The sequence below is a fragment of the Dreissena polymorpha genome, chromosome 9 (genome assembly GCF_020536995.1).
Source record: "Dreissena polymorpha isolate Duluth1 chromosome 9, UMN_Dpol_1.0, whole genome shotgun sequence".
NCBI classification, from domain to species: Eukaryota; Metazoa; Mollusca; class Bivalvia; order Myida; family Dreissenidae; genus Dreissena; species Dreissena polymorpha.
The window spans coordinates 63809080-63825090 of NC_068363.1; the positions used below are offsets into that span (position 1 = coordinate 63809080).

At 37.5% G+C, this 16011-nt stretch overlaps 2 protein-coding genes and 1 long non-coding RNA gene across 3 annotated transcripts in view; 1 reads left to right on the plus strand and 2 right to left on the minus strand.

Annotated features, from left to right (window-relative positions):
* LOC127844239 (uncharacterized) overlaps positions 1–11024 on the plus strand; it is a 47234-nt gene extending 36210 nt beyond the window's left edge. The window contains exon 3 of the long non-coding RNA XR_008032638.1: positions 10975–11024. This is a non-coding gene — a long non-coding RNA (uncharacterized LOC127844239). The remainder of the gene's footprint in view (positions 1–10974) is intronic.
* Positions 6369–16011, minus strand: part of LOC127844236 (N-acetylglucosamine-1-phosphodiester alpha-N-acetylglucosaminidase-like) — a 33815-nt gene continuing 24172 nt past the window's right edge. Inside the window, exon 11 of the transcript XR_008032636.1 lies at positions 6369–6710. The gene's annotated coding sequence lies outside the window, so the exon portion shown is untranslated. The remainder of the gene's footprint in view (positions 6711–16011) is intronic.
* LOC127844237 (uncharacterized) lies at positions 12494–15853 on the minus strand. Its single transcript, XM_052374304.1, has 4 exons — positions 14394–15853; positions 13570–13684; positions 13207–13296; positions 12494–12792 (listed from the first exon to the last, which is right to left on the minus strand). Exons 1-4 carry the CDS (start codon positions 14568–14570, stop codon positions 12614–12616), a joined length of 561 nt encoding a protein of 186 aa, XP_052230264.1. The 5' UTR covers positions 14571–15853; the 3' UTR covers positions 12494–12613.

Genomic DNA, 16011 nt, shown 5'->3' on the forward strand with positions numbered 1-16011 from the left:
GTAGTTATGAGCCTTTTTCGAATCGCGGTCGCAGATTCAGAAACCTGAACGCTGACCTCAAGTTCAAGGCCAAGGTAGCATGTACAAAATTGTATGCGCATGAAAAGATGTTGTCTAGATACACATACATACCAAATATGACAGCAATATCTGAAGGGACACAGTAGTTATGAGCCTTTTTCGAATCGCGGTCACAGATTTCAAAACCTTAAAACTGGCCCAAAGTTCAAAGTCAAGGTCACAGGGATAAAAATTTTCATGCGCATGGAAAGGTGTTGTCCAGATACACATGCATACCAAATATAAAAGCAATATCTGAAGGGACACAGTAGTTATGAGCCTTTTTCTAAATCGCGGTGGCAGATTTCGAAACCTGAAAACTGACCCCAAGTTCAAGGTCATAGGGGTAAACAAATTGTGTGCGCATGGATAGATGTTGTCTAGATATACATACATACCAAATATGAAAGCAATATCTGAAGGGACACAGTAGTTATGAGCCTTTTTCGAATCGCGGTCACAGATTTCGAAACCTTAAAACTGACCCAAAGTTGAAGGTCAATGGTAAAAAATTGTATGCGAATGGATAGGTGGTGTCTAGATACACATGCATACCAAATATGAAAGCAATATCTGAAGGGACACAGTAGTTATGAGCCTTTTTCGAATCAGGGTCGCAGGAAAATCACTGACCCAGCCCCACCCTGACCCCAATAACTTTTGGCCAAGGGGTCAGATCAAAATTCCGTAGCTGTCACCGTCGTATATATGCTCATAGCTACCATGTGTGTAAGTTTCAAGGTTCTAGTGCTAATAGTGTAGGAGATAATAGTGTCCAGGACGGACAGATAGACAGGCTGTCAAGCGGTCATACTTTTTCCTACTATTTCCTACTTTTTCATCAGGATCCTACTTTTTCCTATTTTTTTACCAAATCTTCCTACTATTCCTACTTTTTCATTTTCAATTAAGAATATTTTTTTAAGAGTTTATTTAGTAAACTTGCAGGATGAATGAATCAATGGCATGACTGTATCCCTGGTAATGTGCATTCATCTAGATGAGACCTGACAATTAACCCATGCTGACTGTCTTCTAGCACCTCTTCAGGAAGCATAAATATTTATTTTTTATGTAACTTTTCAAAATATTGACAATTTTGTTTTAAGTAACAATAGTGCCTTGTTTACTTCCTTAGCAAAAAAAAGCGGACACCATGCTCAATTTTTCAAACGCACTAAGTGACCCCTTGACCTAGTTTTTGACCCAGAAAGGCCCATGTTCTAACTTGGTCTTACGATCATCTCCATAAAACTTCTGACCAAGTTTGGTGAAGATCGTATGTAAACTACTTAGAGAGCGGACACCATGCTGAATGTTAAAAAAACACACTTATTGACCCCGTGACCTAGTTTTAGGCCAAGAATGGCATATGTTCAAACTTGTCCTAGAGATCATTTAGACAAAATTTGTGACCAAGTTTGGTGAGGATTGGGTGAAAACTACTTGAATTCGAGAGCGGACAACGTGGTAAGGTTTAAAACGCACTAAGATACCCCGTGACCTAGCTTTTGACCCGGAATGACCCATATTCAACCTTGACCTAGACATCATCTAGATACAACTTCTGACCAAGTTTGGTGAAGATTGGATGAAAACTACTTGAATTAGAGAGCGGACAATATTGTGATGTTTAAAACGCACTAAGTGACCCTGTGTTCTCGTTTTTGACCCGGCATGATCCATATTCAAACATGCCCTAGACATTATCAAGATACAACTTCTGACCAATTTTGGTGAAGATTGGATAAAAAATACTTGAATTAGAGAGCGGACAACATGGTGAGGTTTAAGACACACTAAGTGACCCCGTGACCTAGTTTTTGACCCGGCATGGCCCATGTTCGAACTTGACCTACACATCATTTAGTAACAACTTCTGACAAAGTGTGGTGAAGATCGGATTTAAACTACTTGAAATAGAGAGCGGACACCATGCTCAATGTGTAAAACGAACAAAGTGACCCTGTGACCTAGTTTTTGATCTGGCATGGCCCATGTTCGATCTTGGCCTTCAGATCATCTAGATAAAACTTCTGAACAAGTGTGGTGAAGGTCGGATGAAAACTATTTGAATAAGAGAGTGGACACCATGCTGAATGTTAAAAAACGCACTAAGATACCCCGTGACCTAGCTTTTGACCCGGAATGACCCATATTCAAACTTGACCTAGACATCATCTAGATACAACTTCTGACCAAGTTTGGTGAAGATTGGATGAAAACTACTTGAATTAGAGAGCGGACAATATTGTGATGTTTAAAACGCACTAAGTGACCCTGTGTTCTTGTTTTTGACCCGGCATGACCCATATTCAAACATGCCCTAGACATTATCAAGATACAACTTCTGACCAATTTTGGTAAAGATTGGATAAAAACTACTTGAATTAGAGAGCAGACAATATGGTGAGGTTTAAGACACACTAAGTGACCCCGTTACCTAGTTTTTGACCCGGCATGGCCCATGTTCGAACTTGACCTACACATCATTTAGTAACAACTTCTGACCAAGTGTGGTGAAGATCGGATTTAAACTACTTGAAATTTGAGAGCGGACACCATGCTCAATGTGTAAAACGAACAAAGTGACCCTGTGACCTAGTTTTTGATCTGGCATGGCCCATGTTCGATCTTGGCCTTCAGATCATCTAGATAAAACTTCTGAACAAGTGTGGTGAAGATCGGATGAAAACTATTTGAATAAGAGAGCGGACACCATGCTGAATGTTAAAAAACGCACTAAGATACCCCGTGACCTAGCTTATGACCCGGAATGACCCATATTCAACCTTGACCTAGACATCATCTAGATACAACTTCTGACCAAGTTTGGTGAAGATTGGATGAAAACTACTTGAATTAGAGAGCGGACAATATTGTGATGTTTAAAACGCACTAAGTGACCCTGTGTTCTTGTTTTTGACCCGGCATGACCCATATTCAAACATGCCCTTGACATTATCAAGATACAAATTCTGACCAATTTTGGTAAAGATTGGATAAAAACTACTTGAATTACAGAGCGGAAAACATGGTGAGGTTTAAGACACACTAAGTAACCACGTGACCTAGTTTTTGACCCGGCATGGCCCATGTTCGAACTTGACCTACACATCATTTAGTAACAACTTCTGACAAAGTGTGGTGAAGATCGGATTTAAACTACTTGAAATAGAGAGCGGACACCATGCTCAATGTGTAAAACGAACAAAGTGACCCTGTGACCTAGTTTTTGATCTGGCATGGCCCATGTTCGAACTTGGCCTTCAGATCATCTATATAAAACTTCTGAACAAGTTAGGTGAAGATCGGATGAAATCTATTTGAATAAGAGAGTGGACACCATGCTGAATGTTGAAAAACGCACTAAGTGACCCCGTGACCTAGTTTTTGACCCGGCAAGGCCCATGTTCGAACTTTCCTTAAGATCATCTAGATACAACTCCTGACCAAGTTTGGTGAAGATCAGATGAAAACTACTTGAATTAGAGAGCGGACAACATGTTGAATGTTTAAAATGCACTTAATGACCCCGTGACCTAGTTTTTGACCCGGCAAGGCCCATGTTCGTACTTAGCCTAGACATCATGTTGATACAACTTCTGACCAAGTTATGAAGATCGGATGAAAACTACTTGAATTAGAGAGCGGACACGTAATACGGACCGACAGACAGACCGACCGACAGACAGACAAGTTTACTCCTATATACCCCCCCCAAACTTCGTTTGTGGGGGTAAAATTACCCTATCAAATATTTGTTTGTATCATTTTGCACTAATTTTCCAGGACATTTCGAAAGATTATAACGAAAAGCTGATGCATAATAATGTTTATTTATACCTGCGTCAGAATTGCAAACTAAATGCTTTCCACTTCATTTAATTTATCGTTTAGAGTTTTTTTCAAAGCTGCAACAAACTACTTATTTTCATTATCTTATTTTGCTTTATCTATTAATTTACAAACACCCCTACTCTGATAAAGTTTACTTGCTGTATATTTTACACATGTATATATTAAACTTCCTTGTAATCGTCATGTATGAACTTAAACTTAACTTAATGCACAATCAGGAAATAAACGTCGGAAAAAAACAACATGTGTTCCATTTATCAAATGCAGTTGTTTAATTGACACCGATTCTATTTACAGTTTATACACGTAGAAAGAATGATTTTATTACAACCCTTTCTGTAAACATTACGTCAATATTCGTTTGCATAAGTGTGCTTATCCTACCAGGATGATAACATCAGATTGTTTTGAAGGTCCCCCAAACATTTCCGCAAACTTTTCCGTAGATATGCACTTCACCGAGGGAAATTGTACGGCGATTCCCGCAATCGCCAAACGCATACCGACACCTGGGGCGTCCGGTTTCGCCAATTCCTCTTTTGCCTCTGCCATAGCTGAAAAGCTGCATTTTCAAATCAAATGAAATAATAATGTTGTAATTGGCGTAACAAATAGAATGCAAATAAATACATATACAGAATGACGTCAAAAGACCGATGTGTTACAAGGTCAATGTTTAAAAACTACTTTTTGTTAGTTAAAAGCTCTCTATGTCATGCTACCAGCACAAAGGACCACAATGGAAATAAGAGCCGCTCTTTTTTGTGTTATCCTTGGTGTTTGGTGTGCATGTCATGGTTTATTTATTCTCATGTGTTCTACTATTCTGTATTATACAAGTTGTTTTAAATGTCCATGTATGTGTATTCCATACAGATATCAATCAATCAATCAATTCCCTATTGCCTTGTTATTCAAGTTCAAGTGCAGGCTTTGGGTATTTAACAAGATTTTCTTTGTAAAGTTGTGTGAGTGTAATTAGAATGTGTAATTCAAAGGCAGTCACAGCACGCAAGTAAAGTCGTACAACACTATAATCAACCTTCTGGGGTTTGCAACAACGCCACCGACCGGTTTGGGATGGTCTGTAGCTACGCTGACAAATTAAGATATAAGATCCCTTTTCGCAAGACGCAGGCCACACAATTTCCAACTCACGGCGTAAGATGTTATACATTCAGTCTTATTAACCCTTAGTCAATAAACCAATAGAGTCTGGCGCATCCATAAATCCTACTTGTTTGAAAGTCGAACGTTTTCTTAAAGTTCAAACACCTTGTTAAAGGGAACTTTTCATGTTTTGGTAAATTGATAACATTTTGTAGCGCGAGCCGGCCCCCACCGAGCGCTATGTGCGCGGCCTCACAATGACGATGTGTATTCCGAAGCCCTTGGAAGGTCAAGTACAAAATAACAATATGATTTAATATTTTTTAAAAGTCGCCACGAATATTTACAGTGCGACAAACAGGGGACCGTTTCCTTCAATAACGCTAAATAGCTTTTCTTCAGCCAGAGGCCGTAGGTGTTACGTCCACCACTTAGTACGACTTCCGTAGACACCAACCCTGTAACTTTGCAACAGGAACTCTGCAGTCCGGGCAGCACCGTTTGAAGTCAACGTACTTAACCAAATGCTTAAGAGAAATGTTCTTAAGAGTATCGCATCCTTTCACAAGATGTTGACCTTCTCTCATACGCAGGAGAAGTGACTTATTGGCCTATTTGCGAGCCTTTATATACTGGCGAATCGAGCGCCACCTAGCCGACGCAGAGACACGACCCGGAAACCACTGATGTTTTCGAACTTTCTTCGCTTTTGTCGAAGCTAACCGATTGCTTTTGTCGAAGCTAACCGATTGCTCTCCGAACTCAAAGGTGATTACATAGTATCAATTCCTCCTTCACTGCCTCAGAAACAAGCCGAATATGTATGCAGGATTTTATTTACACACATTTCTAAAATATCAAAGGCTCTAGACATTCTTAATAAATTATTTCCAATACGAAAAAAACAGAACTTACTGTGTTATTTAAATTAATATCTACATGTTGTTTACTTGGCAAATGTGAAACTAAGGGAGGTAATAATCATGTAACCGTGAAGAAACGTGAATCGTCTAATTCGAACCCAAAACCTTTTCGCAACAATTTAAAAACATTGTTTCAGATTTGCAAATTTTCGTTGTAGTTATGCTATCTTTGAGGAAACAGTTATACTGAACATCAGCCATCCTTATAATTGTGAATTAATATATTTAGAATAATCACAATCATTACTTTGCAATTTGCAATTCTGTACCTGAAATGAATCAGCCAGGACAAATCATCTTTATTTTTTTTATTTAATTTTAAATATGTTAATTCAACAAACAGTAACTAATTAAAATATTTATACATATATACAAAGACCATATAAGATGTATCTTCAAAAGGTTAAACAAGAAATATGAAGATATTGCACCAACATTTTTTGAATACATTAAAAAAAAATCGTCATTTTTCTTTCCTTAACTAATGGACAATGATGACACTGAAGAGTTCATCTGAGTTCAAGATACATCGAATGTTGAGGCACTTCACTGATTACCTTGTATGTTACCACACCATTCCCAAAATTAAAAAAGGAATTAATATGGTCAAGAAAAACATTCTAACGTGTTTCCTCATAATAATTCCATATAATAATCCAGAATACAACTTAATAATTAGCCTTGCTATTGTCAAGATCAAGATTCATACCAAGTTTCATCAAGATGATGTCAAAATGGGGCTTCTAGAGTGAAAACCTAGTTTTTCTCAGATTTGACGTGGTGCCCTAGTTTTCGGATGCACATAACCCACAATAAAAAACGATCTAAATATTGTTCAAATAATTATTCTTACTAAGTTCCGTCAACATTGGGTGATAAATATGGCCTCTTTAGCGTTACAAGTTCAAATAAGACAATGCACACAAAAGGTTTAGCACATGAACATATAATTGAAAACAATAGTTCACATGGAGCCCTTTGTTCTCAGGTGAGCTTAAAATGATAGAGAACGTTGACAACAGGCATATTGATACAATTAAATGTTTTTGTTACATACAGACACATGACTTTACCAATTACAATTATAATATTGTAAACTCAGCATTTTCTCTTTTGGCATTGAATTCTAAACAAAACATAATTACTTTCAAAACAATAATGTTTACTTAAAATTTACAATCTGGGGCATCCATAATTTGAACAAAATACCCATAATTTTTTTAATATATGCCTCACAAATTGAAACAAAATGGTTTCAGAAACACAAACATTTAGCCAAATAGTAAAGTTTACTTATGTAACAAAGATCGAATGTTATTAATTTGGTTATGTGTACGCCGTTGTTATTTTCATGTATTGATCAGTTTGAAGTACTTGAATCGAATGTATTATCCGACCACAGTGTGCTACAATCTCACATGACTTCTGTTAAAAAATATTGTTTTAATAATAGGGTTATCAAAGAGTGCGATTAAGTATAGCACGTATTCAAATGGGATAATGACAAAAAGGATACTTATATACAATCTTTCAATTATGAAGGAACTATTCAATCTTTGATTAATATATATGTAATGCTATCGATCTTACAACTAGTTCGGCGTCATAAGATACTTCCATTAGCTGGAGTTTCACTTCTTTATATTGTTTAGAAAAAAATGTGCTCTGTAATTGATAATGTTTGTTCACCTTTATTCAAGAAGACCATAAACACTCAAGTTAGAGGCAAATATCGCGAACATTAAAATAATCGATGGTTTAATTACGAGTGTCAAAGGGCAAAATCTGAATTCTATAATAACTTGAATATATATAGAAAGGACAGGTCATGACAAAAGCAAAGTTAACGATACATTCCTTTGCTATCATCTTTATCATGATGTGCTAAGCTACGGGCTTACTTGTGGCATGTGATATCGTAACCAGAAGAACAAACTGCATGTAAAAGTGCCACTGACATAATATCCGGCAGTTGCCGTTAGCTTCGGTGTGGGTGATGCGGTGTAATTTCTATGAGCCTGATTCCATGGGTTTTGTGTAAATGTTTCTTCCTTCGCTTAATCAGCCGCGTATTTTAAGTAATATGATAATAGTTGCTACTTGATGTTAATACACTTTACGATACAATGTTTCCTTGATCATTGCCTCTATCTTGCAAGAAGCCCATGCTTATTATGAACCGTGAATTGTAGAGTAACGATTGCAATCTACATTAAACGCTAAGGGCTCACTAAATGATTGCACCTGTCGCTGTTTGTTCGAGACGAACAATATATTAACAACACAATATTTATAATAATTAATTAATTAATGTCAATGTATTAAATTATATATCGAAGAATATGTTAACAAAATATTTTGCACCCGAGCATAAAATGTATTATTTAATTAATGTTCAATAAAATAAGAGAGTTTTCATATGTATACAGACTTACTTCATTCGGTATACTTCTTCCACTTTATTTACGGCGTTCCTTAGCAATAACCTGTTAGTATATAAAGTACATTTGGTCATATATCAACTTTTACTGTTTGCTACATATAGAATTGCCATATATAAAGCACGCTTATACCGAGTTTGTGAAGACGAGGTTTTACGTCTGGCAATACAAGTGATATATATAGCCCCGCATGTCAATGTCTTAAAAATATGCTAATATTTCAGTCAATTATGTGATGTTATTTGACCTTTGCCGTAACTTATGATCATGACTTTACATGCACAGATTAAGTATAAAAGAAAAAAAGGTGTCTGTTTTTTTTCAAAACATGTAATTAGAAATTGTTTTCGCATATTATTTATAATTAGAAATTGTATCAAAGTTGTTTTTATCAAAAATAAATTTTTTGTATGTTAAAATAAAATGCCAAAAAAGACAGAGCATTACCCAGTATAATAAAATGTTCACTTTATTGTTTATTTCAAATCATTAATTTTATCACAAGTATCATGTAAATTATGAAACATCAAAATAACGAAGAGATTATGTAAGAATGTCAAACAAACGCTGTACTTAGAATTGTAATGTATACATATCTGCATGCAGGTACGACAGTACTTATACATGCCGCAAAGCATTGTCATCCCAGCCTATGAGTCTGATTCCTTCTACGCTGGCCAAATCATTAATTGGTGTGTAGTATTTACATTACAACATCAGGGTTCGACACTAAGGCACGTCCGACAGACATTGTCTAGTAAGATCGGTGGTCGGGCTAGTAAAACTGCGGGCTAGCTTGTCCGACTGGTCGTATATAAAAAAATCTAAACTGATTCATATAACTATAACTAACTGCTGTGAAAACCTTTATTTTTAATGTGTCAAATTACTCTCATATCCGTTATTTACATTAAAACAAGCAAATTCGTTGAATTGATATCCCCCGCCCGTATGCTTCTGGACACAAGAGTGTTATATTTGACACTCAAAAAAGCATTTTTTTAAGACACAAAGGGCCATAACTCCATTATTAACAGATGGTGTACAATGCCATTTGGCTTGCATCATCCTCTTATCCATATATATATACTCATACCAAGTTTCAATGAAATCCGCTAAGCACTTCCAAGATATGACTCCGGACACAAAAGTGACGTACGGACGGACAGCCGGACAACGCCAAAACAATATCCCTACGCCTCTGGCCTCTGGCGGGGGATATATACTCATACGAAGTTTCAATGAAATCCGCCAAAGCACTTCCAAGATATGGCTCCGGACACAAAAGTGCCTATAGTAAAAAGCATTTTTTCAAGATACAAAGGGCCATAACTCTGTTTTTAACAGATGGTATACAATGCCATTTTGCGTGCATCATCCTCTTATGCATATATATACTCATACCAAGTTTCAATGAAATACGCCAAAGCACTTCCAAGATATGGCTCTGGACACAAAAGTGATGGACGGACAGCCGGACAACGCAAAAACAATATCCCTCCGTGTCTGGCGGGGGATATATACTCATACCAAGTTTCAATGAAATCCGCCAAAGCACTTCCAAGATATGGCTCCGGACACAAAAGTGCCTATAGTAAAAAGCATTTTTTCAAGATACAAAGGGCCATATCTCTGTTTTTAACAGATGGTATACAATGCCATTTTGTGTGCATCATCCTCTTATGCATATATATACTCATACCAAGTTTCAATGAAATCCGCCAAAGCACTTCCAAGATATGGCTCCGGACACAAAAGTGCCTATAGTAAAAAGCATTTTTTCAACATACAAAGGGCCATAACTCTGTTTTTAACGGATGGTGTACAATGCCATTTGGCGTGCATCATCCTCTTATGCATATATATACTCATACGAATTTTCAATGAAATCCGCCAAAGCACTTCCAAGATATGGCTCCGGACACAAAAGTGACGGACGGACAAGGCCAAAACAATATCCCTCCGCCTCTGGCGGGGATAACAAGATATGGCTCCAGACACAAGGCTGCACACCACACTTTTTAGCCACCAATGCGAATTGGCCCCGGTCAAATTTCTAAATAAAGAGAACATTGCTCAAGTAAGCACCATTTTGAGTGTCTTAATAATAATGAATGTCAGGTTTGAGTTGTGGTGATTTTTCTTGGATGTTTGTAAGTTACCAAAACATTGGTATTTTAACTATAGCTGCATACAGGAAGTAGAATTAATGCAATTCGAAAACAGGTGTAATGCTGGCTCCGGTCAGTATTTCTGTTGGAAATTTGAAAGGGCGTACGGACATTGAACTATTACAAAAAATCTAATCCTTTGACCCCCAATTTTCTCCATTGCTGTTTAGTACTTGGTAAGTTACCAATGTAAAAACATGGTTTCCAGGCACCTTGCTTCTGCAGGAAAGTGGCAGTTTGTTGTTGAAACTGGCTTAAAAAGGCTCGGAAACACACATAATTCTGATGTTTTGATTTGAAATAATCAATACTAAAACATTTTGCCCCAACTCATTTGATTTGAATGTTACTGATTTTTCAGAAGGCACAGCCTCAACCATTCTGGCAATGTGCTTGGTTTATTTTCAGATTTGCGAGGTGACCAGTTTCGAGACATTGGTTCGCTCCTGCTTGTGTACGCGATTGGCCGAGACTAAAAAAACTGTAGTGTGCCACCCAAAAGTGCCGGACGGACAACGCCAAAACAATATCTCTCCACCTCTGGCAGGGGGTAACAAAACTAGTGTATCTAAATAAATGCGGAGCATTCACATGATTCATCGCTATTTTTAGACGCAAAGGAGAGCTTCCTGCAGAAATTGCTTGTTTCCATTGGTCAAGTTGTCATGAATATTAATGATTTTCTGCAGTGTCGTAAAACTGTAGAGCATAATTTTACGACTTCTGTCGAAAATTGGTATCGCCAATGTAAACATTTTTGTGTAGCAGACAAGAGAATGTAATTTAAAGAATGGCTTTGTTCAAGGTCGGATTTTCGTACGACGAATCAGTTAATAAAAAAGAATCCGACGCTTAAACTCACATGAAACGTAAATATGAAGAAACACGAAAACATAAATTTTATCCTAGATGGAAAATCGAGTCAGTTCCTATGGATTGAATTTGACGGAGAAAAGCAAAAAAAGTTTTATTTTATTGTTTTACTCTATGCATAAAAAAATATGGTGTTCACTGATTATTTACTGATAAATCCTGATTGAACAGTTACATTACACAATTGTGTTCATTTGCTAAGTCATTTGTGATCTAGTAGACATCAGGTTCGAGCTAGTACATTTTAAGAGGAGCTGGTCCGACGGTCTTGCTCTAAAAAAAGTTAATGTCGAACCGTGAACATGTAATAAGCCAATCCATGTCCACAAGTTCGCCATTACAACTTGAAAGCCTGGATGCGCTATCGTATGCGCGGGATTTTAGTTGGTCGCGTAATCGGCCGACTAAACTTGCAGAGCATGTTTTGCAAATCAGTATGTGCTTACACTGCTTAGCTACGCTAAGGACGGTAACTCACTACGCTAGGAACGATAACCGTTGCCTGTCTGCACTGCAGACGACGAATGCTTCGGAGCGTCTGCTCTACTACTGCAGTGTGTGTATTTACCAGCCTGTAAGACGACATTGGCCATTCTAGTGTTTATCATTGAAATATGTACATATTTGCTGCTTTAAGGGAAAACGGGCTTAATGCATGTCAAATAAAATAAGCCTGTGCACACTGATTAGCCAAGCTAATCAAGGACGACAACAGCGAACAACTTCAGTGCCTTCAGCGCTTTGATTACAATTAGCCAGCATGCTCCTGAGTCACATACAATCAAACAATGCAATTTTTTTTTCCTCTCATGTTATTTCTCACCTAAACTGAACCAGGGTCGCAGAAAGAACAATTAAACACACACTACTAAAATGCTATCTTAACAGACACACGAACATACACAACATAGAGACTTGCACCCACACGCACACTGGACTATTGACTGACACATTAGCGCAGTGTTTGGTACACTCATTTCTGACCACCATATGGAAGAGTTGGGGTTTCCACCTGAGACTCAGTCCCCCCTCCCCCACCCCACCCCACCCCGAATAAATAGACCTCATCAAAAGTGCTATCAGGAAGGTACGTTAAGCCCACACGAAGTCAACATTAGTACCATGTTTGGCTTCTACGAACACCTACAACACACAAAGATAATTGATGCTATTTTCAGAGCTTTCCATATCTGCGCAGGTCTTTGTCCAGCAACTTTCCAAAAACGGCATTATACGGATGCGCGTAGATTGTCGGCTGGTTTTCGGCATCCACCAGTGGGCGTCGCTCATTGGCCCACTTGAACAGACTCCCTTCGAGATTCACAACCGTGGGTCTGACAGGGCCAGAGGTGTCTGAATATTGAGGTCATCATTGTAACTGCATTTGTACAAACACGACAACTAGACTGAGTCACAACGCTTTTAGTCTCAAACAAAGTCTAGACTTAAAATATTGACCAATGCGACTAATACATGTAGTTATTTTTTAACATGTTTTTATTGGTTCAAAACAAGTTTTAAGGATGAGTTCTTTAATGTTTATTGTCATTGACCCAGGAAATGTAACATATTGAGTGATTACTTCGCCCTAGACATATATTCTATATATTTGTGTGTTTACGAAAAAAAAGTTCAAATGCTCATTGTTAACACCAAGCAACATATGTTATGCAAAAAAGAATAGCAAACTTATTTCACTGACAAATGTTGCGATATTAAGTAGGAAGTTGAGAAATTAATATGATTATTCCCAAAGTATATGGCTACCTGTTTTTGAGAAGACCTTGACTAGTTTTTCAGCCACCACAGATGAGCGATATCCAATAAAGCAATAGCACACCACTGTGTCAACCTGGTCTGAAAGGGAATTCAGTAGAAAACAGAAAGTATGTTAGACAAGGTACAAATACTTCAAAGATATGTCAGAGATCATTTGCTATACAATTCATATAACAATGAAATCTACTTTGGATACACCTACCAACATCTTGTCATGCAGAAATAATTTTAATATTCTGAGATAAACTTCCACTATTTATACGTATTCTTCATCAGTACCACATCCCTAAACATTTACATGTCTATACATAGTAAAGTTAAGTTGTGTACGTATTATTTAAGTCTACCGACCCGGTGTCTTGAGCTGCGGGACGGACTCGATAATCTGAAAAGCGTCGCCCTCAAAGTCCACATGGATAGCGCCGGGGATGTGACTCACTTTGTATTCTTCTTCCGGTCTGGTGTCCTGTGACATTAAACATGCAAATATAGGACAAATCCGTCGGGATTGAAATCGAAATTCAGATTATCTAAGTCAAGTGACCAGTTTTGATTGAATGTTGAAGTGTCATCACGACACAAACGTCGAATGGATGGTTATTTTTTGTAACGAAACTAAAGGCAAAATCAACATAACTTATCAGTGATGTTGCTTTTTTTAAATTACAAATTACCCAAGCAAATATGTGTATGTATCATTTTGCACTTATTTTCCAGGAAATTTCTAAAGTATATAACGAAAAGCTGATGCATAATAATGTTAATTTATACCTGCGTCAGAATTGCAAACTAAATGCTTTCCACTTCATTTACTTTATCGTTTAGTTTTTTTTTTAAAGCTAAAACAAACTATTTATTTTCATGCAATTATCTTATTTTGCTTTATCTATTAATTTACAAACCCCCCTACTCTGATAAAGTTTACTTGCTGTATATTTTACACTGTGTATATATTAAACTTCCTGGAAATCGTCATGTATGAACTTAAACTTAACTTAATGCACAATCAGGAAATGATCGTCGGAAAAAACAACATGTGTTCCATTTATCAAATGCAGTTGTTAAATTGACACGGATTCTATTTACAGTTTATACACGTAGAAAGAATGATTTTATTAATACCCTTTCTGTAAACATAACCTTAATGTTCACATGCATTAGTGTGCTTATCCTACCAGGATAATAACATCAGATTGTTTTGAAGGTCCTCCAAACATTTCCGCAAACTTTTCCGTTGATATGCACTTCACCGAGGGAAATTGTACGGCGATTCCCGCGATCGCCAACCAATACCAGAGGCTTCCGGTCTCGCCAATTCCTCTTTTGCCTCTGCCATAGCTGAAAAGCTGCATTTTCAAATCAAATGAAATATTAATGTTGTAATTGGCGTAACAAATAGAATGAAAATAAATACATATACGGGATGACGTCAAAAGACCGATGTGTTACAAGGTCAATGTTTAAAAACTACTTTTTGTTAGTTAAAAGCTCTCTATGTCATGCCACCAGCACAAAGGACCACAATGGAAATAAAAGCCGCTCTTTTTGTGCTATCCTTGGTGTTTGGTGTGCGTGTCATGGTTTATTTATTCTCATGTGTTCTACTATTCTGTATTATACAAGCTGTTTTAAATGTCCATGTATGTGTATTCCATACAGAAATCAATCAATCAATCAATCAATTCCCTATTGCCTTGTTATTCAAGTTCAAGTGCGGGCCTTGGGTATTTAACGAGAGTTTCTTTGTAAAGTTGTGTGATTGTAATGCGGATGTGCAATTCAAAGGCAGTCACAGCACGCAAGTTAAGTCGTACAACACTATAATCAACCTTCTGGGGTTTGCAACAACGCCGCCGACCGGATTGGGATAGTCTGTAGCTACGCTGACCAATTAAGTTATAAGATCCCTTTTCGCAAGACGCAGGTCACACAATCTCCAACTCACGGTGTACGATGTTATACATTCAGTCTGATTAACCTTTAGTCAATAAACCAATGGAGTCTGGCGCACCCGTAAATCCTATTCGTTTGAAAGTCGAACGTTTTCTTAAAGTTCAAACACCTTGTTAAAGGCACCTTTTCACGTTTTGGTAAATTGATAACATTTTGTAGCGCGAGCCGGCCGCCACCGAGCGCTATGTGCGCGGCCTCACAATGACGATGTGTCTTCCGAAGTCCTTGGAAGGTCAATTACAAAATAACAATATAATTTAATATTTTTAAAAAGTCGCCACGAATATTTACAGTGCGACAAACAGGGGACCGTTGCCTTCAATGAAGCTAAATAGCTTTTCGTTACCCAAAGGCCCTAGGTGTAACGTCCACCACCTTGTACGACTTCCGTAGACACCAACTTTGCAACATGAACTCTGCAGTCCGGGCAGCACCGTTTGAAGTCAATGTACTTACCCTAATGCTTAAGAGGAATGTCTTTAGAGTATCGCATTCTTTCTTCAGATGTTGACCTGCTCGCATACGCAGGAGAAGTGACTAATTGGGTGTGTGTATTTCAATGTTTATGAGGTCCATCCGCGCCTGAGGCGGCATTATGCGAAGATCCGGAGTGTGTCCCAGCACTCCTTCCTAATCAGATTTTAAACTCACGAAAGTTGGGACGAATTTTGAATTATAGCTGCAATTTCCAGCTATTTATTGTTAAGGTAGCGCACCTCTAATGGGCACATATCCAAATATAATCTTATTAATTATTTTCTTAATCAGCATCATTTCACTGAACTACATGCAAATTTGTAGGTAGGCTTTCCATGCTTTTTAAAAAAATATACCGATTTT

Excerpts from the sequence above, each read along its gene's own strand:
- LOC127844237 (XM_052374304.1), bottom strand. The coding sequence starts at position 14,570 with ATGCAGCTTTTCAGCTATGGCAGAGGCAAAAGAGGAATTGGCGAGACC. Across the intron at positions 13,685-14,393 it reads AATCTGATGTTATTATCCTG|GACACCAGACCGGAAGAAGA; the intron begins GTAGGATAAGCA and ends TTAATGTCACAG. Across the intron at positions 12,793-13,206 it reads CAAGGTCTTCTCAAAAACAG|ACACCTCTGGCCCTGTCAGA; the intron begins GTAGCCATATAC and ends CTCAATATTCAG.